This window comes from Rhizophagus irregularis, chromosome 22, assembly GCF_026210795.1.
Source record: "Rhizophagus irregularis chromosome 22, complete sequence".
Taxonomy (NCBI): domain Eukaryota; kingdom Fungi; phylum Glomeromycota; class Glomeromycetes; order Glomerales; family Glomeraceae; genus Rhizophagus; species Rhizophagus irregularis.
Window position 1 is genome coordinate 1,440,161 of NC_089450.1, and position 24,703 is coordinate 1,464,863.

General features: G+C 27.0%; 6 protein-coding genes across 6 annotated transcripts; 2 read left to right on the forward strand and 4 right to left on the reverse strand.

Annotated features, from left to right (window-relative positions):
• Window positions 1-269: 269 nt before the first annotated feature.
• OCT59_014571 (uncharacterized protein) lies at window positions 270-1,205 on the forward strand (the record flags this gene model as incomplete). The annotated part of the gene is made up of 1 exon (XM_025312303.2): window positions 270-1,205. One exon carries the CDS (start codon window positions 270-272, stop codon window positions 1,203-1,205), a length of 936 nt encoding a protein of 311 aa, XP_025190170.1.
• Window positions 1,206-8,982: 7,777 nt separating this feature from the next.
• Window positions 8,983-11,094, reverse strand: OCT59_014572 (uncharacterized protein). The gene is made up of 6 exons (XM_025312302.2): window positions 10,977-11,094; window positions 10,635-10,905; window positions 10,469-10,564; window positions 10,206-10,371; window positions 9,535-10,145; window positions 8,983-9,461 (listed from the first exon to the last, which is right to left on the reverse strand). The coding sequence occupies exons 1-6, from the start codon at window positions 11,084-11,086 to the stop codon at window positions 9,126-9,128; spliced, it is 1,590 nt and encodes a 529-aa protein (XP_025190169.1). The 5' UTR covers window positions 11,087-11,094; the 3' UTR covers window positions 8,983-9,125.
• Window positions 11,095-12,659: 1,565 nt separating this feature from the next.
• On the reverse strand, window positions 12,660-14,471 carry OCT59_014573 (uncharacterized protein; the record flags this gene model as incomplete). Its single annotated transcript, XM_066150113.1, has 5 exons — window positions 13,634-14,471; window positions 13,336-13,545; window positions 13,190-13,264; window positions 13,011-13,119; window positions 12,660-12,937 (listed from the first exon to the last, which is right to left on the reverse strand). Exons 1-5 carry the CDS (start codon window positions 14,435-14,437, stop codon window positions 12,660-12,662), a joined length of 1,476 nt encoding a protein of 491 aa, XP_066002315.1. The 5' UTR covers window positions 14,438-14,471.
• Window positions 14,472-16,307: 1,836 nt separating this feature from the next.
• OCT59_014574 (uncharacterized protein) lies at window positions 16,308-17,767 on the forward strand. The gene is made up of 6 exons (XM_025323733.2): window positions 16,308-16,513; window positions 16,602-16,704; window positions 16,781-16,809; window positions 16,887-17,021; window positions 17,106-17,354; window positions 17,431-17,767. Exons 2-6 carry the CDS (start codon window positions 16,641-16,643, stop codon window positions 17,575-17,577), a joined length of 624 nt encoding a protein of 207 aa, XP_025190167.2. The 5' UTR covers window positions 16,308-16,513; window positions 16,602-16,640; the 3' UTR covers window positions 17,578-17,767.
• On the reverse strand, window positions 17,681-20,190 carry OCT59_014575 (uncharacterized protein). The gene is made up of 7 exons (XM_025312301.2): window positions 19,659-20,190; window positions 19,216-19,570; window positions 19,109-19,130; window positions 18,826-18,994; window positions 18,406-18,749; window positions 18,161-18,336; window positions 17,681-18,077 (listed from the first exon to the last, which is right to left on the reverse strand). Exons 1-7 carry the CDS (start codon window positions 20,157-20,159, stop codon window positions 17,977-17,979), a joined length of 1,668 nt encoding a protein of 555 aa, XP_025190166.1. The 5' UTR covers window positions 20,160-20,190; the 3' UTR covers window positions 17,681-17,976.
• Window positions 20,191-20,238: 48 nt separating this feature from the next.
• On the reverse strand, window positions 20,239-21,353 carry OCT59_014576 (uncharacterized protein). The gene is made up of 4 exons (XM_025312300.2): window positions 21,194-21,353; window positions 20,873-21,126; window positions 20,740-20,792; window positions 20,239-20,674 (listed from the first exon to the last, which is right to left on the reverse strand). The coding sequence occupies exons 1-4, from the start codon at window positions 21,261-21,263 to the stop codon at window positions 20,503-20,505; spliced, it is 549 nt and encodes a 182-aa protein (XP_025190165.1). The 5' UTR covers window positions 21,264-21,353; the 3' UTR covers window positions 20,239-20,502.
• Between the last annotated feature and the right edge of the window lie 3,350 nt (window positions 21,354-24,703).

Sequence of the window (24,703 nt, forward strand, 5' to 3'; positions counted from 1 at the left end):
GACCTTGAATTATTGAATATAAAAGGACGAGATTTGATGAGTTTACGTTCTTTCCTTAGACACTTTATATAATTAGAATTCCGGCCTTTGACAATTAGTTTAATCGTAACCATTACCTGCTACGCCATCGTTATATTACGATCTATTTTCTATATGTTTTAATGTAACAAATCATTATCACGATCAAATAATTATACGTTTGTTTTTCTTCTTTTTTTTCAATCTTTTCCTATTTTACTTTTATTACTTTCCTTTTTTTATAATCCAAAATGTCGGAATCAAAATCAGGCGACCAAAATCAATCACAAAAAACATCGAATAACTCCATTAATAATAATAATAATCGTGATAATAGTGATAATAATAGTAATAGTAAAACAAGTAATAATAAACCAATCGAGCAGGAACTCGTATTTATTCTTGAGAATGGAACTGAGCCAACCCCAGTAAGAGCAATTAAAAGGCCTGAACCTCAGCTTCATTCTCCTGTCCATGTACCATTTCCACCAGCTATAAATGCGGCCGATCTAATTAGAACAAATAAAAGTGGTGCACTGCTAGCCAGATGTACGAATAAGTTTCTAATTTATCGTAATGAATTTGCCAGAGAAGTTCGTGCACAAGGATATAATCTTTCTATGAGTGAAGTTTCATGTTTAGCGGCTCAAGCATGGAAACAAGAACCTAATTATGTTATTAGGAAATACGCTGATATAGCTCATGAGGTTAAATGGTTACATAAACAATTGTCAAGGTCGAATTCACGAAACAGAAGGAGGAATTCTTCAAATCATCTCACTTCTCCTGTTGAGGATGATGAACAGACAATTTACACAACTAGACAAAAAAGAGCTAATTTATTAACTCAACAATTTCCTTCTGAAATGTATCATTATAATAATTTACACTATCAACAGAATATTATGTCTTCTCCATTAACTCCATTAACTCCATTAACACCTACAATGTATTCTCCTACTTTTATGTATCATCCTAGAATCTCCGAGGTTATTACATCGGATATTCCTTTAAATGCAACTACAATGTTTACCACTTCATTGAAGGAAGAAAGATTTTTAAATAATTCTGCTAATTTGGAAATGATTTCTTCTTACGAAATTCCTGCTAATTATTGTGATGAATCATTTTCAATGCCTTCTAGATGGGTATATAGTAATCAACAACCATATTTGCATAGCTCTTAAAAAAAAAAAAAGTCTGTTATAATATCCAGTAATTATTTTATGATTATGTTTAAAATTTACAAGTTTTTTCTTTTACCCACGACAAAGTAATAATTGTTTTAAGAAATTATTTTTTACTTCATTCTTTAATATATGATTTAAATACGATATTTAGACATTCTTTTTTTCTTATTTACTTTTTTTTTAAGAGCAATCAGTTTTTTTCCCTTAATCAAAAAAAAAAAAACAAAAAAAAAAATTATTTTTATCCTGTACATTACCATTTTAATTAATGTAGGTAATTTCTTTCCTTTAATATCGGATATCGTATAGAATTCATTTCTAAACTGGCAGAATACAATATAATACAGTTCTTTTAGAGATAATAGGGAAAAAAACGAAAGTGTAAAATACATCAAAAAAATTTTCTAAGTATAGTCGATCAATACTTATATTATTTTCAGACTTTCATTTATTTGTTCGACTTTTATTATAATAAAGATAAGACAAAACATTAATCTCAAATTTATATTAATTTTAAAATGTTATAAGCTTTTCTTTACTAACGCGTCTCTATCGTAGAAGCATGTAACTTTGATAATTTTGAGGAATTTCTTATAGATTAACATATAATTATGATTATATAGCATGCACCTGGATATCATTGTTTATTTGTTCTGTTAAAGAGACTCGGATGTTGTCAGAGAAGAGGTATCGTAACGCGTAGTGATGGGTTAATAGGTACTTATTAAGTTAATAATTTAAAGACTTTTTAATTTTTAGTACTTATTACCGGTAATTGAAATAATCTTTACTAGTAATGCGCAATCTAGAAATCGATCATTAACTAATTCGGTAAGTAAAAAACATGTCGACCTATTAAATTTCACTGACTAGATTAGATCGACTTTTTCGTTACTTAATTCGTTGACTTATAATAAATATCCGGGCCCATCAAAAATGTCGGTGTGTTAATTAATAATAAGAGTTGGAAAAACAGCAAATTGAAACATTAATCATTATAAATCAATTAAGGAAATTAAATAATGAGGTTCAACGGTACTTATAGAGATACTCACATGTACTGTAAACTCCAATTCTAACATTCTAACGAAAAGTTTGTTGAAACTTTTCAAAAACATCGTCAGGTTAACCTACAAAATTATTTATATTTCTTCTTTTCGTTAACTGGATTCTCACTAAAAGCAAGATTTAACATTCCTATAATATTTTATCTACCTTTATTTTCTTTGTAAATGTGAACCACATTTTCGCATATCTCATCCATTTTTTAATAAATTTCCGTGATAATAAAGTATTCTTTTTGTTAATAAATTTATTGTCATTATACAATCATACAATTAAATATATTAAAAATGGATCGTTTGCTATTAACGAAAATCTTGCTTAATAAATACTTTTTTTACCAGCGAGCAAATTTATAAATATTTTTTTTAAGTATAAATTTAGATGTCGAGATATTAAAGTGACAGGATTTTGGATGTAGCGGGATAGTGTTAGGACTGAGTTTCGGAGTTTCGGTCTTTCGGCATAGAGGTCGGGATTATTTCCATTATAATATCTTTACTAAGTCATTTAAATTTATAATAAATTTTTTAAGTATAAATTTAATATGGTGATATTAAAAGTGTCGGGATTTTGAAGTGTCGGGATAGTAGTGTCAGGACTGAGTTTCGGATTTAGGCGGCACCCGGACTTTATATCCATTATAATATTTTGTACTAAGTCATTTAATGGCTATCAAATTTATAAAAAATTTTTTACAGCTGATTTCATAATGTACGGCCGAGAGTTGTCAGGTTGTCGGTAGCCAATCAGCCAATCAATTACCTTTGAATCCAAAAAAGGGTGTAACGTGATATTAGCTAAATCATGTGTTTCGTTATTTTTTCAATTTGCCGACAGGCGACAACCGGCAACTCTCGGCCAAGTGTCCTGTACATTATGAAATCAGCTGTAATATGAGGTTAGTGTCGAGATATTAAATATCGGAATTTTAAATTATCATTTGAATGACATGAACAATCATACTGACAATCTTTTTATTTCTCTTAGTTACCATGAAATTTTTTTTTTTTATTTTCTTCTAAGATGAAAATTTTAAATATAATAAAAGAGCTACCTGTACTTATTGCAGTAAAACTTATATATGTTCTGGGGGTAGTACTACGAATATAACAAAACATTTAAAAAATGTTCATTCTATACAAGAATAAATAACTTTTTATTGACTCTTTTTCCCTTTCCATAAAAATAAACCGGCCCTGCCCAACATTCCCAATTTACATCCGATAAGTAAGTTCGAATATTTGCTTCAAGGTATTCAAAAACAAAAACATTTGCATTGAGATGTCATGTACCTACTTATTTTTAGCAGCTAATTATAGTTGCCAGAAATAAGATAAAAATAGATAACCGCGTTATGGTTTTTGTATTTCAGATGAATCACGTGAAATTGAGATTTCATCCGGTGCCGTATTTGCCGTTAACTTTTATTCTAAGTTCTGCATTAAAAACAATTACGGGAATTTTATCGGATTTCACTAGATATCGAGCAACTTTTTTCCACAGGAAAGAATTATGATTTAATTATTCTATTCAAGCTGGAGAAGGTCATAATATGGAAGAATTCTTAAGTGCTAGGTCAAAAAACCAAATATTTTTCCAAATTATTGAATTAATTTAAATACTCGAATCATCAATCTCGATAAACAGAATTGTTAAATTTAATTACAACTGACGAATCGAATCTGAAAAACTTGGCGATTATATTCAAAATTATTTAATTGAAATCGAGAAAAAGTTTTATAATCTTATCAAAGTTCTTCAAGTAGTATTTCAACATGAAACTTGTTGGATTTTTGAGAAACTATTATTTATATAATATTTGTCAAAGTCCTGAAATGCTTTTTGAATCTTCAAAATGGTATCGGGACATTTCGCCGAAAGGAAATTTCGCCGGAAAATAGGGTCAACATTATGAATAACTCATACCAGAGATTATTTTTCGGCGAAATGGCTTTCGGCAAAATGTCCCGTAACCCTTTAAAATTATATCATTAAAGAGAGATCTTATCATTCTTTTTTTTAAAAACAGAGTGGGCTTTTGATATTTGGGAATACATACTTGAATGGGGTAAGAATGTTAGCACAACATAATTTTATCAAATTATTTTGATGAACGTCAAGTAATTTTGATGAATTAAAAGAATTTTATGATCCAATTCCACATATTAGTTGGTTACAAATTCCTCCTAAAGTCTTTTTGAACCAATATTTCCCGAACAATTATACAAGGATATGATTAAATATCATTTCTTTTCAGCTACATCAAGTTCTATATTTTATCTTAAAGACCTAACTTATAAATACAAATATTAGTTCTTGCAAATTTGATTGATAGAAAAGGCAAACCTTAATATTATTTTATAAATACATCTATCTGAATTTTTTATTATACCAGTAAAAATGGATTTGAGGCTTTAGAATTTCATAAGTTATGTAATATTAAAGGTTCAACCAAATTTTAAAATTAAAAAAAAAATGATAAATTAATTAATAATTATATCCAAATTTTTTAATAGTTGAAAAGCATTATTCTCTAATAATTTTTTGTTTTCTTTTATAGTAAATATAAAATAGGTTATAATTCAAATTTTGATTCAATTTTTAGTAAATGGAATTTAATAATAAAATATAATGAAATTGTTAAATATAATATTAGTGTATATTTTATATATATTGCCAAAATTCAATATAATTTGAGATTTGAAATTTGGAATTTAAATAGTATATATAGTTTAAATTATTATTAAATTTAATATAAAATACATTTTAAAAGATTATAAAATATTTTTATTTTATTTTTTTTTTTATTATTATACTTAAAGGAAATGGTGTTTTTTATTTAAAAGATAAAGTTATATGAATCAAAACCTAATAACCTATTCTAAATAAATTACTCCCTGCCCATCTGCAGATATAACCTATGAATCTAAGATTATAAAATATTTAAATCAAAAATTATAAGAATTATTTATTAAATTTTTAAATTTAAAATAAATTATTTATATATTATACAATCAGATTTCTATACAATCACTTTCTATATAAAAATACCTTTCTATAAGCATTTATTTTTGCTTAACCTATATAATATTATTATTAATCAATTAACTTTTATATAGTTACAACTCTATATAATTACTGTTTTTTGCTGAACCAATTAGGTAAATATATAGAAATCTAACTATATATATAGATATTACAAAAAAAATGGAATATTATTCACATGATAAAAATACATATTATTATATGCTTAAATAAACTCAACTTATATTGTATAAATTGTATAGTAAATCTGAAATCCAAGATTACATTTTAATATCTTTTAAAGTTATAAATATTTAGTATTTACATTATTTTTTAAAAAAATTAGTAATAATTATTTACTTTAAAGCATAAAATATAACAGAAATTAAATTACATTTATAAAATATTGGTAAATTAAATTTAAATTTTATGGTATAATTCTGTTAATATTAAAGTTAAAAATGTTGATTTTAATATCATTAAAATCCTTTTATCAAGCCAAATCCAATGATATAAATTTTATTAAAATCAAATTACTGGTTGTATTAAAAATAGGATATGTAGGATAATAAAATTTTGAAAATACCTCTGTAATATGTAATTTTTGAAAAATTTTAATATAAACTTTAAGAAAATTCAAATATGAGTTGTATTAGTATTATTTAGAGTTCTAGAATAATGCCAAAAAATAAATATTAAAAAATCTGCAATAAAGAAATATTTATAATGGAAATTTTATTCTTTAAATTATCATAATTTCAGTATATAATAAAAAATACTAATAAATAATTCAAATTACAAAAATATGTGTACAGTCGGACCTCCATGTAATCACCTCCTATGTAATCACAACTCTTTATAAACACACAATTTTATGTAACTGACTTAAAATTAATTAAAAAACCCTCTTATAATCACGTATATTTTATAATCACTATCACTGAAATAATCATGCAACGTACATATTAGTTTTATTAATATATAAAATCTTCCTTGTAATCACATAATTTCTGATTGGTTTGATTATCAGTCGTTTGATTGGCAGAAATGTGTTGGATATACAAATGCACAGCACCAGTGAGTAGTGCGCCTTTTACATAACACATTCTATTTATTAGTATTAAAATTTATGATACTTGCTAAAAGACAATATTTAGCTATTAGTATGATAGTAATAATATCAATCACCAAATTTGTAATTGGGCAGAGGTTAAGCAGATTAAACATATATAGAGGCCTCATTCCAAGTAATCACACTTCTATGTAATCACCAATTTTCTTGTAACAGACTCGGTGATTATATAGAAGTCCGACTGTAGTTTATTTAAATAACATAATTATTCATCAATAATAACTTCACATTTTAACTTAAAAGATAAAACCAATTTTTATCATTTAGCTACATTTTAATATCATTTAGGATTTTAATGCTTTTTTACTTTTTAAAAAAATTGTTAATTTTAATAATTTTAAAGAAAAATTTGACATGAAATTCATAAATTAAAAAATAGATGCAAATTCATTTGAATTTTATTAAGATAGATAGAAAAAATGCAAATAAAAAAAAAATTCTTTAATAATATAAAGTATTTTATGCAAAAAATATAAATTTGCTCTAAAATAGTTATAAAAAATTTTTAAAAAATTATTGAATAAATTTTATATTAATTTGTTATTTATAAAATCTATCTTTCAAATAAGCTATTCATATATAATTTGGTAATTCCAGTTTTTTTTGTAATACACTATATTAATTTGCAATTTACTTATTACCAGTAGTAGTTAATACTGATATTATTTATAATTTTAATAATATAGTTTATAAATGAATATAAAATTTGAAAAAGAAATATTATTTTAAATATTCATAATATCTTAAATTTTACATGGTTTTGATTGATAAATTTACAAAATTTTAATATTAAACTCTTTAAAATATTTTATAATAAAATATTATATTAAATAATATGTAAAAGTTAAATTATAGTTGAAAAACTTTAATTATAATTATTTAAGTTTCTGTTATAAAATATATTTTAGAAAAATTTACTATTTTATGTTTTAAATTGCTTTAAATTGCTATTTTATGTTTTAAATTACTTTTATGTTTTAAATATACTTTTTATTTGAAAAAATAAAAAGCTTTCTGCATTTTAGTATTTTAATATTTTTGATAATTTCTACTTTAACATTTGCTTTATCTAATTTAATAAAATTATCTATAAGTCCATATTATCTAATAAGATGAAGGCATTTAATTAGAAAAAAAATAATAAAAGTGGTAAGATTCAGAGTTATTTTAATAATAAAAATTATACATTACTAGTAAATCTAGTAAATTGTATGTGAAATGAAACTTATTAATATCTTGCTTAATGTCATAAGTGTGCAAATATATGGGCCGAAAATAAAATTTATATTACAGAAATCAACGGATTGTATAAGGAAAGGAAAAACTTTAAGCAAAAAATCTCTAAGCTTTATTAATTAAAAATAAAGCTAAAGTAATGTTAATTCGAAGTAACTTGAAAGGTTAGAAGGGAAAGTTTACTGGGTATCAAGAAGTACATTATCGAGAGTGAGGAATAAATATGGTTATTAGATTTAATAAATTGTGTCATCTAAATAAAACAAAGCAGTATATTGTTATTCTGGGTAAAATATTAAGTATAGTAATACTATATTTTGTATATATTAGCTTATTATTAAAGTTACAATATCAATATATTCCCAATTAATCAATGAATATAAACAAACTTGTTTAATTAATAATTATTAAATTTTAAATTTAGTAATTGAAGATTACAATTTCCGCCATATATCCAATTCGAGAATTTTTTTTTCTTGGCTTTTTTTTAAAATAAATATTTCAGTATAAAAGTTCGTGAATATTAATCACATATTTTTGAATAACAAATAAAGTAAACATCACACTTACGATTATACATTACTTCGCCAAGTAATTCGTACATCGCCAAGAATTTATGTATAATCTGCATTATCTTTAACACGGGAGTTAAATGACATCGCACGATTGAAAAATAATTTAGAGTAGATTAATAAATATTTAAGAAGCTCTCAAAAAATTATATTTAAACTTAGTCATACGGTTATACAACTTCCGATTAATTTGCGTCATGTTTGTTTGTTAACCACCATTTTATTAATTATTTAATTATTATTATGTTTGTTTATTTCTTGTGTAACTTTTATTTTTATTTGCTGCAAAATAAAATACAAATAGTGATTACGAATATTCTTACTCCCTCCAAATAATCCCTTTCCAAAAAGTAATTTCCTTCCAAAAAAAGGTAAATCGCGACATTTCGGATATTTCCCGATAAAGTTCATGTCAATAAAAGATTACATTTGATTACATTTTTGATCATCTTTTATCGTCTTTCAATCGTGCCAAGCATTTTCATTTCATCAATGAATATTTTAATTACTAGAATTAGAAAAATCGGTAGCCAAGATATACACGACATCTCCGTATTCTCGGATACCTCCTCTTTTGTTTAATTATTAAAAACTATTAATATCCTGATATACAACCTGTTATGCAGATAAAGGGATTAGATCTTTGGTTGGTTCCGCATCTGTGTCAATTATTAAATGTTACACAAGATCGAAATTTTTTTAATTTACAAATTTTACAATACTGCACATTACTATTATTATTTTTGTTCACGAGATAGTCACGTGATGAGATTTTTATTATTATTGTTGTTGTTTTTTTCAAAGAAATTTTGATATATATTTTTTATTACACTATTACATTAAAACTCTATCTAAGATTATTATTAAATGTAATGAAGTAGGCGGGACTTAGGGTAGCAATTGGTCGTGAATTGATAAAGCAGGCGGAGCTTTGGGTACGTGAAGTGATAAAGTTGGCGAAGATTGGGGTAATAATTGATCGTGAAGTAATAATGCGGGTGGAGATAGGGGTAATAATTGGTCGTGAATAATTTTTAATGCTTTGTCAGCATTAAATTCATTAATAACACATGATATATTAATTTCTGACGCACCTTGTGAAATCATTTCGATATTCACATTTGCCTCAGCAAGTGTAGTAAACATTTTACCAGCAATTCCTACCATATTTTTCATTTGTTTACCAACTAAGCTTAATATTGCCATGCCTTCAAGTACATCAACCTACAAATAAAATTTTTTTAGTCAATTAATCAAGGAAAATTCAAAATATCAATATTTTATAAATTCAACATACGTCGCCTAATTTTTCTAATTCTTTTAATGCTTTTTGTAAATCCTTTTTTACGATTTCCGCACCTAGTGCCATAGATACGTGGACTTCGCTTGTAGAAATCAAATCTACAACAATACCGTAAGTATCTAAAGCTGCAAAAATTCGTGCGAAAAATCCATGGCTCATAATTTTACGATTTGAATGGATATTTAGAACAATAATATTGTTTTTTATGGTAACAGCAGTAGGATGTCTTCTATGATATCCATTTTTAAGGGATCCTTTCTTAGACTTTTTAGGTGCATCAGGAAAAATAATTGTTCCTTCTCCTAATGGATTCATCACATTCTTTATACGAATGGGAATGTCCGATCTTATAACTTGTTCCATTGTATATGGATGTATAACTTCAGATCCATAATATGTAAGTTCTGCTGCTTCTTCAGGTGTAATGATCGATAAAAGTCTTGCATTGGGAACTTTACGAGGATCTGCCGTAAAAATTCCATCAACCTCTTTCCAAATTTGAAGTTCTTTAGCTTTAAGTCCTACTGCTAAAAGTGCTGCACATAAATCCGTATAACCTCGTCCAATACTATCAATAATACCTCCCGGTACCATTCCAAAATATCCTGTAATAAAAAAAGTAATTAATGAGCATTCTGATAAAAAAAAAATGAAAAGACAATTACCAGTAATAACAGGTATCTTATTTCCACATTTATTAACTGCATCTGCAATTTTCTGTGACAGATAATCGTAAAATTTTTGATTTAAATTATTAGCATCGAAGCCTTGTTCAATAATATTATCTAAATTAATAATCTTGTCTAATTTAACAAATTCAGCATTTATTCCCTATAGGTTAAATAATAATGATATTATTGTTATTAAAGTTTCGTTAAATTTAATTCTTGTAATTTATTTATTAAAATAATTTATTGAGCATAAATACCTTATCTTGTAACGCAGCTACGATAATACGACAAGACAGTATTTCTCCAACCCCAATAATACTGTCTTTCAAGCGAGGTGATATTTCATCAATGAGCTATAAAGAAAAAGAATTAATTACCTAAAATTCATATATAAATAAATTTTTATATGTTTTCACCACTTACTTGTGCAGCATCTAAAAAACTTTTGAGCTTTGTACAATCTTGAAGCAATTGATTTTCTAATTCTTTAAAAATTTCATTTTTAATAATAATTTCTCGAGAAGCTTTAACATGATCTTCGTAAATCTCATCTACAATACGAACATATTCTTTGGAACCATGCTTAAGTGCTTCTTCAGAAGCTTTAAATAATCTATTAGTGGTTCCCTCCGTCTTTGTATTACCACTGCGTGCAGAACAAACTAATGCAACTCGGTGCTTTTCTAAATGAGATCTAGTACAAAAAGTTAAGATGCTTGAAATTTAGAAGAGAAATTAAATTAATTTACGTTATAAAATACATACCTTACAATGGTGTCTGTGATATTTTCTAAAAATTTTCCAACGCTTGTCCCGCCAAATTTTTGGACAATCCACGGTAGGCATTCTTTGTTAGAAATAGGAAGAGCAGCCATTGTAAATCAGATAAAAAAAAATTTTTTTTGATCTAATTTAAAAATTTAAAACAACGTGTTACATTACTTTTTCTGCCAATCAAAGTTGAAAGAATATTTTAGTGTTACTAAATGTGGTGAAAAGGGTGGTGTTATTCAACTTCCATTAAAAGTTATTGAAATCCAAAATTGGCATTATCATAATAATATTAAATTATATGATAATGATAATGATGATAATGATAATGATGATAATGATAATGTATTATGCATTTATAATATTAATGATTATAACAATAAGGTAATAATAATAGTAAAAGTGTAGAAATTGCGGAAAAAGTATATAACTCTGCGCCACCTGCGCCTACGAATCGGAGAATTCCGAAATAGATAATAAACTAGTTATTTTTATCACAGGATATTTGAAAGGGAAAACATACCGATGAATAACTAGGGCTTTCGCTTCAACTTACTTAAAAATCGAGCCGTAAAGAAATAGTCTCGAAAAAAAAGTAAATCAATTCCGAGCCAAACATTGTAAGACATGCTTTTTTATTATTTCATTTAATTGTCTCACAAATATGTTGATTTTAGCGCGCATTCGAACTTTATTCGGTTAAATCCATGTACAGCAAAAAAAAACGCGTACAAATTGATCAATATTGGGAAAAGTGAGTAATATATTAATTTAATTTAATCATTCAATAATCATTTTTCTTAATAATGTGTCACATTTGAAAAAAAATGCATAAATTTATTTTATATAAATAGAAAGATAAATCTTAATCTATAAGTTTTTGAACTTCGCATCGAGAACCTTAATTATAAAAATAGTAGTACGTGGTCTGTGCTGTGCAAACAATTAAATTAAATTATTACATAATTTGGCATGTGTAAAATTAAGATTTTTTTTTTTTCCTTTTGAACAGCCACAAAATTTTCTTTCTGAAAAGAAAAAAATTTAACGACACAAATTTAGTAATTTACAATATAAATTATCGGATAAATCAGTCAATATTGGGCTTAGAATAATGTAAATCACAAGACAAATAAATAATTTTAAAAAATATACAAATCAGCCAAATTATTGTCTAGGCTTAGCAATAAATTAAAGATTTAATTTAATCAGCCCTAATAAAAATAAGCCCTCTTTAAGACCTAAGCCTTTTTGTATAACTTTAATTGAGTGGCTAGAAGAATCAAACATTTATTTAAATCGCGGCTTATTTTTCAGGCTTACTGTTTTTGTTTGACAGCAGATTGATTATTTTATCTAATTTATTTAAAGTTGCGGCAAAGTCTGAAAAAAATTTTTTTAAATAATTCGATATACATTATTGATACACGTACATAGAGAAATGGGCTTTGAAATACATAATAATACAAAGAATGAACTAAATTTTATTATTAACATTTAAAATTATTTAAAATTATTTCCTTATACATAAAATATCAAAAATTCATATTCATAAAAGTAGATAACTTATTTTACACATAAATAAAGCTAAGGCTTTAAAGAATTCATATAATAAATATAATAATAATATAAATTTATACCATATAAAAAACTTAAAAAAATGAATTAATTTTTTAATTAATCAATTTCAATTCGTGTTGTGGATGAATAACCTCCTTGTGAAACCCTTGAGGTAGAAGGTGGTGGTGTATTTATAAATTGATTTCCACTTTGATTAACATTATGTTGTGGGAATCCGGGATATTGTGTTATATTTAATGCGTTTTGATTTTGATTTGCAATTTGTAAATATGGTGGTGGATAAGGATGATGTAAATAGGTTCTATGTTGAGCTAAACGTTGCTGTTGCTCTTGAATCGCATTTTGTGCGCGTTTACGTGTTAATTTCGCAAAATCTGTAAGTTTGTTATTTTATTTTAGTAATCTACCGTTATAAATTTTTTTTTTTAAAAAAAAATAAATACTTACGCAATCCACACGCGTTGCATAACGTTCTTGCTCCATCTGGTCCACGTCGCCATTCGGGCGTTTCTTGTATATTACATGAATGACACCTTCCCGGAGGTGCAGGTCTTTTCTAATATTTTCATAAAGTTAATATGAATACTTGACCGATATAATATTCCTTTTCATATAATGTAACGTACCGTTCGTTTTCGATATTTTGGACGAGAAGAAGCAGCTGTAGTTGATCGTTTGTTTCTGATAAGTTCAATTTCACTCTATTGGTTGAAGATAAAATTAATGATTTTGATACAATTTTTTCTTTTTTAAAATGATCTCAATTACCAACCGGGCCACGACGACTTGCTTCATCTTTTAAAGCATTTAGCACGTAAAGAATATCAAAGGCTTTATTTATCATTTCGGAGACATGTGCTTCCGTAGGAATGGGGATTGCTGGCTGCATTGGCCAAATGTCTGGCCTACTATTTCCAGTCCGACTGCATATTTCACCATATTGAGTAGCGAATTGGCCGATAATTGCACAATGATCAATTATCTGAGATTGATAATAAGGAATCATTTTGTTTAATTATTATTAAAATAAAAAAAAATGTAAAAATATATAATTAAATAAATAAATAAACCTTTCTCAAATCAGCCATTGTTCGTTCGGTTCCTCGAGTGACAGATTGATAAACGTCCTTTTCAAAAGAAGCACGATAATAATGATATTCTGAAGGGAGTCCACCAGCAGCAATAGCTGCATCATATTGCATAGTCTGTTGTTGTTGCTGTATTACAGAATCCCGTTTTGTATCTTTTGGAGGTATAGCGTCTTGTTGATTTGAAGGTAACATTTGTGAATGCTGCCTCTGCCATTGCGACTGTTGATATGGTTGTGTAAGCGTATTTGAATGAGAAAACGAATTTTTCGGGAACGAAGAATGTTGTTTTTGTTGTGAAACGTTAATTTCGTGAGGATTTAATAAAGGACTAGATTTTGACAGACTCGCGACTGATTCTGATGAATGCTTAGATTCTGGTGACCTATTCTGTTCATTTAAGAGAATGTTCGAATTGGATCTACTTAAATTTGGTGTAGTAAGGGGAGGGCTAGGATGTATTTGAGTGGATGATTGTTGTCTTGGAGTTTCCAAAGATAATGGATGAAGATTTATAAGTGAAGGTGAACTATTAACTGAACTCTTTTGAGATTCAAGCTGAGTTAATTGAACTGAATTAGGTTTAGTATGTAAATAAGGTTGCGCGGTATGATTTTCATGATGCGTGGGAGATGTCTTATCAGGATGTTGTGATAGAAGTGACGATATTGGAGGTAAAGTACTTTTAAGCGATTCTGTCGATGAAGTCACATTTGTCTTTGGAAGAGACGCGCTAGTTGATATTGTTTTATCAACAAGAGGTAAACATATCGAAGCAACATCCATATTATTGAAAATATTGTTTTAATCAAGAACGGCTAAAAAAAGAAAAAAATATAAAAAAAAATTGTTTAATATACAAATTTATTTTCTTGATTTTTTTTTTAAAAAAAAATAATAATGAAGAGAAAAACAAACAAAAAAAAAGCCTTTTTTTTTTAATATTTTACCTCTTATATAAACTTTTGTGTAAATGGTTTTTTTTTTTATTATCAACAATTTAATTTCTAAATTTGAAAATTTTTTTGAAGTTTAAATTCGAGCGCGTTTAGTTGTGCATATCAATTTGTTGGTCTATTTTATATAAAGGACTGGGGTAATTTTTTTTTATAATGCCGCCAAAGAATTCTAGAGAACATTGGGCGGGAGAAAAATCTGAACCAGTGGCAACACTGTTGAAAAAGTGGCGGGGTCAACATTTTTTTAATGAATATTTATTTAAAGAATTTTTTTTATCTTAAAACAACCAATAATAAATTCGAACTTGTTCTCAAAACAAAAAGCTCAATGAGAAATATTATATAGTATGTATAGTTAAAGTATATATTGTTAATATGCAGTGAATATATATATATACACCCAATATGTATACAAAAGATAGATGACATTTTGTTGGTGGCTGTTTATGCAAAGTAAATCACTCTTTTGTTAGCCTTCTTAAAAACAGTGCCACGATTGTCCTACAAAGTAAATGCATGCTATTTTTATTTAAATTCAGGTTTTTTAATTTGTAATAAACAAGCATGTTTGGTTATGCAATGGGTTCGGGTAGCGTCCTAGTTTCAATCCGGATTTCTACGGGTAATTCCTTAGTTGGAGCTTTGTTCGAAATCGTGTCACATACTATTTAACTTGATCAAGACCTCGTTTGGAATGTTGACAAACAATCGCAGGCCGCGACGCGAATTTATAAATCAAAGAACATATGACCCGAATAAGGGAAATGGTTACTTTAGTTGAGATCTGGTCTAACGCGATGAATGGGAACTGATCGGATCGACTACACATATTCCCAATTTGTTATTCATCATATTCATCACCGGGGAATCAAATTTGGTTTAGCTCGAAAATTAAGAACCGTTGCTTTTTCCTCTTCTATTTCAATTTAATTAAAATGAAATTACTTAAATTTTTTTCATTTAAGTTAAAAAAAGTTATTGGCAAATTTTTATATAAAGGTTAACAAATTGAGATTTCAAAATTCTTGGCATAAGTTCTTGGCATGCATTTTAAATCTGAAACTTGCCCTAATCTTAACATCGATACAAACTACGGCCATTGAAGATACTTAAAAAGCACATGCAACTCACGCGGGTATGATTTGCAATTACTAAATCACATGAGTGACACGGATGTGTAGCGGACCATAATGTGATAAAAACGAATTAACATAATTAACATAATTAATTTAACGTGTATCAAAAGTAAAAATATAATTTACGAAATGTTTTCGTAAAAAAAAGCTTGCGGTCCTTTAGATGTAAACAAATTGATATTAAATAAGAATTTTTGCTGTAATGGCGCAAAATTATATAATTTTTATCTTCACGGCCACAAATATGCTACAAGGATTTCAGGATTTAATATCGGTAATTCTTAAAATAAAATTGTTCATCTAGATTGTAATCTTTGCCAAGAATTAATGAAACAAAAAAAGAATTTTTTTTTTTTTAATAAAAGAGTGGTTGGTTCAAAAGATCGTCATGACCAAACAATACTAAAATTACTATACTAAATTTTTTATGCATGAAACGATCTTTGAATGTTACACAATCTAACAATCATTTCAATTAATAATTATCTTGTGTTCTTGTTTTGCCAAGATTTAAGATTTGGTAATCCATTATGTGTAAAATTATATTTTTTTAGCAATAACGTTTTTAAATTTAGATCCAAGATTTTCAAGAAGTTTTATGACCACTTTATTTTAATAAGGAAAGAATCTGTGGTTTAAGACTTGCATTTCAAAAACGTAAATGTCAAAAACTTGTTGCATCTTCAAAAGGGAAAACTTTCATATGATCTAGTTTTTAACAAATTTTCGGATATAGATTAAAGTCAAAAAAGTCAAAACCAAAAAAGGTAGGGTAAGATTCGTAGAATTCTAATATTTGTTTATCTACTAAATATTTATTTAAATCTTGTATAATTTTAAATAACTCCTTTTCAGATTTTATTAATTAATATATCCGTTGATAATATTATTATTATGATGGTTGCACCCACCAAGTTACAATTCAAGAAATGTTGTGGAATTGTTGATCTACAACGAGGTAATTAATTCGGATACATAATTGTGATTTTAATTTATTAATTGTTTGTTAATAATCTTGTCTTGAAAAAAATCAGGTGTCGTTCTTATTACAGTATTCGCCCTGGTAATCTTACTTGAAAGAATCTTGTATTCTTGGTTTTTTTCATTCAAATTAACGGTTAATTAAATTTTTATTAACAGCTTAATAAGGTTTCCGGTTTTTTCGGAATACCGACACTATTTTATGGAGGTGGAATTGTATCTATTATATCATATATATACTCTATTATAGCATCAATAGCAATTGTCTATTTTCTGTTTTATGGAGTTTTCCCGGTATTTATATATTTATTATTTTAAAGAGTAAATAAAGAAAGTTTCCTAATAATTTATTATTAATCTTATTTTTTTCTTTTTAAGGAAAATCCAAAAATAATTAGATATTATTCTATATTTTATTGGATAGATTTAATTGCAAATGGATTATTCACAATAATTTTTGGAATATGGTGGTATCTTGTAGTGGATCATTTACCATTAGCAGAAACTGAAAATCAAAAATCAAATAATGAAACAGCTACAGTATTAGGAACCTCTCCAACATTACCAGCTTGGAAAACTGAATCAGCTATTGCAATTGCTAATTTGGTTGCGGTAACATTTGTACATGTAAGTTTATTATTTTTTCAAATTAAATTTTTTAAGCATTATAAGTACTAATTAATTGTTATTCATAAAAAAACAGATTTATTTTGCTTTTGTAGTTAATTCTTATGCTATATTAGTACAAAAAAGTCAATCATATTTCTCTACATCGGGAATAATTGCTACTTCTCGTATATCAACATCTGGTGTGGGTTTATTAGATAATCCTCAACACGATGATGATTAATCACGCATATGTTATTATAAAAAAATATATATATATGTGATCTCATAACATTTATTACCGATTTTGTATAATATTTAATTTAATACTAATTTAAATTTTGGTTTGTTATTTAGCTCAGATTAAAAAGATAATCTGGCTTAAAAGAGAATTTTATTATGAATTTATTACAATAAAAATAGCTATCTATTATTTAAAGAATATTTCTATTATTTTTTTTTTAAAAAAAAATGTGTAATTTTAACACCATATTAATGCTAGAAGATGTTTGTACAGCGAACTTACATTACATGTAGCTCTTATCCAAATAATAACAAAAACCTCAATCTCGATTAAGTGTAATATATTACAGGAGAGTGATAATTTAACAATAAGATTAATTATAAATAAATATTAGATTATTTAATGCATTTCCATTTCCATCGTATCCTGTTTTTGATATCCTTGTCGAAATTTCCAATTCTTAATATTTAAATTTAAGTTGGAATAACGATTCTTTATTGCTATTGAAAGGGGATAAATTAAAAAATCGGCTGTTAACATAAAAAATTAATTTAAATCGTTCAAATTATGATCTGATGATTACCTTTAATCGAAAATGTTTCCTTGCATTTTACTCTTATATACCAAAATGGTATTCCGGCAAGGATAAATCCAACTGCTGCAAGTGATTGCAACGGAACACGTGCGAAAGGCATTATGATTAAAAATATAGCAACACAGCCAAATATAATAGGTGTGGTAAGCCAAACTTTGTACGGTCTATTATTTAATAAAAAATTGTGTTAACGTTTAATATTAACAATTAAATGTTATTATTGATGTATTGACCTTTTTAAATTAGGCTCTCTCCATCTTAATAATAATAATCCGAACGTTGTAAGGAAATAAAATATCCATGCAGCAACAGAAACGAAATTCAATAATGTCATAAATGTTCCTGGAATAATCATTGCTATGGTCAATCCTGCTTGCATAACCAATGCTGCAGTAGGAGTATTCCAAGTTCCGTGAACTTTTCCAAAGAAAGTAGGTAAATAACCCTCGCGACCAGCAACATAAATCAACCTTGATCCTGTGAAAATACTTCCATTTGCTGCACCAAAACAACTAGCAGCAACGCAAAGAGCAAAAACAATACCCCCTACATGCCCAAAAATTTTCCTACCAAATTCCTATATAAAAATCAAAACCATTAAACCTTTAATTACAACCTTATTTAAATCTTTATGAAAAAAAAATTATACTTACTAACGCTATAGCATTAGTCTTGACAACAATAGATGATGGCAATACAGCATAGTAAGCGACATTTGCTAAAGTATAACATACAATCACAATTGGTAAACCAACCATGATCACTCGTGGAAGATCTCGAGCAGGATTTTTCATTTCTCCAGCAACATAATTTACATTGTTCCTGAATGCAAATCGCACAAAGAAATAAAATCTGACTCTTAGTGATTGATAAAAATTCTAATGGAGGCAATGCCAACCTTCCCGCTAATAAACTTTAGATATTTGAAAAACTTACCATCCGTCGTATGCCCAAAGACCTAATTTAAACATACGCGTTTTTAAAAATGTGTATACGTTAAACTTTCAATGAAAATTCAAAAGTGATCACACAAGATAACTAACCTGAATAAAAGGCTAATGCATAGTCACTACTTCTTGTTGAGCTACCTTCAAATATATCCCCATCAAAATTTTTTGTAAGCCCACCTTTACCCAACACAATAAATCCTATTATAGCAATAACCGCTAAAGTGATCAATTTCAAGGCTGTAAATATATCTTGCGTTCTAGTGGCTAAACGAACACTATATGCATTTATAAAAGAGATAATGATTATGCATAAAGATGCCACTATTTTATTTAGCCAGAGATGAGTTATATCTGAAAGATGTTCTGCATCATCGTTAAAAATTGAATAATAAATCATACGATTTATATATTCTGCAAAAATCACAGCAATAATTGCATTACCTCCTGGCTATTCAAGAAATATTGGTTAGAATCGATGATGACAATGAATTCAAAGTCACCAGTGTATTAAAAAGTTAAAAATTCTTTCAATATACCTTTAAACAGGTTATGGCCGTCCAACTATATAAGAAAGCAGGTAAACTTCCATATGCATGATTTAAATATGCATGTTCACCACCAGATAATGGAATTTCAGATCCTAATTCCGCGTATGAAAGTGCTCCAGTGCAGGCTAGAAGCCCACAAATTATCCATACAACTAATGACATTCCAACTGAACCCGCATGTAATGCAACTGGGCCAGGTGATGCAAAAATCCCAGATCCGATCATCAAACCAACCACTAAAGTTAGTCCATTAAAGAATGTTACTTCTTTCTCTAAAGTTGCGGGACGTCTTTGTGTTTCCGTTAAACTTAACGGTATTAGATGATCATCGAAATCAAAAATTTCGCTTTGCCGTTCACTTGCTTGTATAAACGATTGTTGATCATCGTCACTTAGTTCAAAAGAATCGTTACGTTCTGTGTTTAATAAATTACTTTCCTCTGTTGCATCGAAAATAACAGCTGTTGGTTCTTCTTGATTAGCAGACATAACTGTTTGTATTAAATATTTTATTATTAATAAAAGAATAAACGGTAACTTTCTGCTATTTATGTTACATAAAAATCTTCAGTTTAAATCAAATGTAAATAGATCGCAGATCAGGTTTATTTCGAAATATTCAACAAATTATGCCTAATAGTACAACAAATTTTTAGGGAACAAAAAGAATATTTTGGCGTTTTATCGGGAATTTATCAATTTAATCAATTTAGTAATTTAGACTTCAAAAAGTGGATTAAATGTTAGGAAAAAAATAAATTTAGCTGGAAAGAAATGACGCTATTAAAAGATCTGTTCAAGTTTTGATTCTAGTTGCATATTTATTCACGACTTATGTCCTCTTTTCCTCCTTGGTTTCATTATTGATATTTTCAATAACAAAATTACGAGATTCGAGTTCTATTTCATCTCTATAATTGTTATTATTTCCCATTAACACAGAACCTTCTATAGTGTTAGGTGTAATTTCTGATGAAGGGTGAATTGTATATTGTTGGTAAATTCTACAAATAAAATAATTATGTTACTAAAAATTATATATACGTTAAAAAAATCAAAAAATACTTACGGAATCGATCGTATATATTCTACGATCAATTGTCCTGTAGTCAAGCCCGTCACCTAGAATTTACAATTAATCAAATTAACATAATTCGTTTCAAATAAGAAAATCAATTTATCAAAATTAATATAATTCATACCACTATAATAAATATTTGTGAATTCATAGACATTATTAATAACATGTAAGAAAGTCTTAAAGTTGTTAATATTCCATAACTAAGAGTTTTCACTGCAATCGATCTAAATCTTTTTTGATTTCGATCATACTTTGATTTTTTATGATAATAATAATTTAAAAACCTTTCACACCAACATATTAATGTGACAAAAATGGATGCAAGTACAAATGAGAATATAGAGTTCACTTGCAAAATGGAAATTTTGGATAAATCTGCAGTATTAAGTGAATTTTTAGCGAAAATATTAACGCAGTTTTTGCTAATATAGAGGTTTCTTACCATCAGAAAAATAAAGCTTATTGTGATCGAAGTGAGCTGGGGTTGTATGTTCTGTCATTGTCTCTGACATTGTAAATATTTATCATTGCTAGAGAACAATGAAAAGAATGACGAATTGAAATTAAGAAATTGGTTTTAAAAATGAAATTTAAGCAATACATAATATGGTAGAAATCAAATTTTTATTTCTTAATTATAACCAATCATGCACGACTAATTATTTTTAATGCAAATCGAGGTAGTTATTTCAAACGTGATTAGCAGATGAAATAAATAACCAATAAATTAGATAACTTATTTAATTAAAGTGTGATTTTAATTAGTTCCAATCCGCGGATTGACAGATAGGCACATTTTTGGCAATTATAAAGAATAAAGGCAAGGTTTTTTTTTGATATAAAATTTAAAAAATCCATAAAATTCCCAAATTTATATTGGATATAGCCTTGAGATAATTCCAATGAGTTAAATTTTGTTCTTATACAATCAGTAAATAAAGAGTTATACCACACATCTGAATTTTTATTTTGGACATTCAAAAATTTAAAAAAATGCGAAAATTGGGATAACCTGTCACATAGTAATCAAAAAAGGATGAAAAAAAGCTCATTAGATTCGTCTCATTAAGACCTATTGAATGATGCTAAGATCATTTCTCTAGGATTAATAGATATCCTTTAACACTAGTTTTTAAAAAATGTTTAGCATAAAATATCTTGTGATGTATCGATGCTGGAAACATAATCTTACCGCCATTTGATGTGTCTTAATGAGACGATTATAATAAGCTATAGTTGAGTTCTGTACAATTACTGGTTGTCAAATTATTCTAATTTTCACATTTTTTTAAAAATTGAGTAGAACTGAACTGAACTGGATAGTTCCAGTTCAGTTTTCATTTGGTTTTAGTTCTTACTTGAACTGAAAAAAACTGCACTGAACTAATCTGTTCAGAGCTTTAATTAAAAGTCTTGGATCAATAAAAGTAGGATTTTTACTTAGGGTGTCTTTAGCTAGTTTATCTACTATATTATTGTATTTACTATTATCATGCATTTTAACTTTAATTAACAATATTGTCAAGTTAAAGAATTTAATCATTTGAAGCCTAGTATTCACCATGCATTATATTAATGTTTTCCTCTAGATATTTATTGTAAAGATTCTTTTTCTAATTGGTTAAATAGTTTATATATCAATATATATTGTAATATTAGCATCTTTAAGACAAATTAATAACACTAATATAATTGCTCAGTAATATTAACATTGAATTCTAACTACTAATCAAAAAAGTACTTTCCATATTAGCTGATGTAGATGTATATTTTTTAAACAATCTATTTGTATATGCTTCTATATTTTTAACAAATTCTAAATTGTCTTTAATCCTCAATATATTCTTAATGGATAAATAAATATCAATAAATTAGAAAGAATCTGATTTGTAACATTATTTACTAATCTTATAATACTTATTTTCAGCTTGTACTAAGCATTCAAATACTGATACATCTAATATATATTGATCATTAATACTTTTAATCTTAATTGATCTGTTAATATCATTTATAGTTAACAAACATTTTTGTTTAATACTTTTTCAGTTCTTTTATTCTTTATATAAATTTCTTTTAAATTACAATCTGAATATTTTTTAATAATAAGTAATTGCATATAATGCTCTGAAAAAAATCTGATTTATGGTGTGCATCACCTATAAATCACAAAGTCCGAAATTTTAAAATGTAGATTTTCACGTGACATGATACTATTTGCACGTGACTTCAGTGACAAAAAAGATTGCGTATGCGCATTTTTTAATTTTATTCAAATTTATTTAACTCATCTAATACATATTCAGGAGTACAGCAATGGGGTTTATATTTTTTAGCTGCATATTCTGTCAACTTACCTGTAATTCTATTTCTATATAAATCCATATAACGCTACGTTTTCCTTGCAAATTTTCTTATCATTTTTGTATCAATAGATTTTAAAACTGTAGGAACAACACGTTGTAAGCTTGATTATGAATAATCACAATTTTTATAAGCATATCTTTTTGCTGCCCCTAATATCTTTCAATAAAGTTAAGTTTACAATGGAACTTTGGATAAAAAATGCATTTATGCTCAGCTTCTAATATTGCTTCCTCTAATGCACTTTTTTGTTCATAAAATCAGATTGTAGTGAAATAATCCAGCGTGCACAACAATCAATTCAGGTTATATCATCCACTTTATCTTTACACAACTGACAATCAGCCTCGTTCAATTAAAACTTGTTTCATTCCCTTGGGCTCTCCATTTTCATTTACCATCGATTGGTGCTAATTGTTTAATTCAAAACTGTATCCCTCATTTTTAGTTGTTTACTACTGGGTTTTAAGTTCATTTTATTTGCAATAAGAATATCAGGTTTAAATGCTGCATGGTTTGAGCTATTATCAAATGCAAATAATGCAATACAATTGGGAAAAAGGGTTTCAAAAATGGGAATTGCTTTTATTTTTATTTGATTAATTAGGTATTTACTTGTCCAATATCCTTCATGATCTTTGCCTGGTTGAAGATACACATGTGCTTTTTTAGGTATAAAAGGATTTCTTAATACTATTGTATATTTAATTTAAGTCGTCCACATTCCTCTAACAAAAATTTACTAACCATTATCGAACGTCCATTTCCTTTTTTGCGTAATAGCAATTTTCCCAATTTCGCCCATACATTTAATTTTTCATTATTAGAATAAAAGATACATTCATCATGCGTTATAAGAATTATCTCTTTATTATCAGATTCAAGTATTGGTGGTATTTATTCCATAGTTTTATCTTCATATTTTACCATATACTTCTCATAACTATAGATTTCGTCTAGAAAGGATTTTTGATATTCAACAACATCAAGACGTTCATGACCATCATAATAAATACCTTAATATTTAAATAATAATGTTATTTTTTTGTATAGCAATGTGTTAATAGTTAATCTTCTTATCTTGCTTTTATGATTGAAAAGTATAATTAAGAACATTTAATCATCATGTTGCAATTTTCATACTGATGGTTTTTTTTTATTATTCCAGAATTTGCAAGCAATTTTTGCTCAATGAATTCCTTAAACTTCAATGGAGTGGTTGTTTCACCTTAAGATCAAATCCATATATGGCATTCTTCTGCTATATCTTCATTATCTATCAATCGTATTATTTTTTGATGCTTTTCTTGACAGCTTACTGGAAGATGATTATACTGAAGCCAAAAATTTGCCCAGTATTAAATTGATCTTGCTCTATATGGTGCACAATCAATAAAAATCAACTGTATGGCTTCTTTGTTAGCTTTTATCTTTCATTTTCCATTTTCACCTAATCTTTTCAAATACTCATATATTGCATGTTTCCTGTTATATTTAGCAACTGTTAAAATTTTCTACTTTTCTTTAAGGTCAGTCTTTAAATTTTCAATTCTTTCATTCACATCAAGTTGATTTCATTCTTCCTTAT

Bases quoted from the DNA above. Each gene is read 5' to 3' on its own strand.
- OCT59_014572 (XM_025312302.2), bottom strand. From the start codon at position 11,086: ATGGCTGCTCTTCCTATTTCTAACAAAGAATGCCTACCGTGGATTGTC. The intron at 10,906-10,976 runs GTATGTATTTTA...TTTTTGTACTAG, and splicing joins ATCACAGACACCATTGTAAG to ATCTCATTTAGAAAAGCACC. The intron at 10,146-10,205 runs GTAATTGTCTTT...TTTTTATTACAG, and splicing joins TAAGATACCTGTTATTACTG to GATATTTTGGAATGGTACCG.
- OCT59_014574 (XM_025323733.2), top strand. From the start codon at position 16,641: ATGATGGTTGCACCCACCAAGTTACAATTCAAGAAATGTTGTGGAATT. The intron at 17,022-17,105 runs GTATTTATATAT...TTTCTTTTTAAG, and splicing joins TGTTTTATGGAGTTTTCCCG to GAAAATCCAAAAATAATTAG. The intron at 17,355-17,430 runs GTAAGTTTATTA...ATAAAAAAACAG, and splicing joins TTGCGGTAACATTTGTACAT to ATTTATTTTGCTTTTGTAGT.
- OCT59_014575 (XM_025312301.2), bottom strand. From the start codon at position 20,159: ATGTCTGCTAATCAAGAAGAACCAACAGCTGTTATTTTCGATGCAACA. The intron at 18,995-19,108 runs GTAAGTTTTTCA...ATTTGCATTCAG, and splicing joins CTTTGGGCATACGACGGATG to GAACAATGTAAATTATGTTG. The intron at 18,078-18,160 runs GTAATCATCAGA...CCCTTTCAATAG, and splicing joins GGAAACATTTTCGATTAAAG to CAATAAAGAATCGTTATTCC.
- OCT59_014576 (XM_025312300.2), bottom strand. From the start codon at position 21,263: ATGTCAGAGACAATGACAGAACATACAACCCCAGCTCACTTCGATCAC. The intron at 21,127-21,193 runs GTAAGAAACCTC...TTAATACTGCAG, and splicing joins TAAGCTTTATTTTTCTGATG to ATTTATCCAAAATTTCCATT. The intron at 20,675-20,739 runs GTAAGTATTTTT...TTTTATTTGTAG, and splicing joins GAATATATACGATCGATTCC to AATTTACCAACAATATACAA.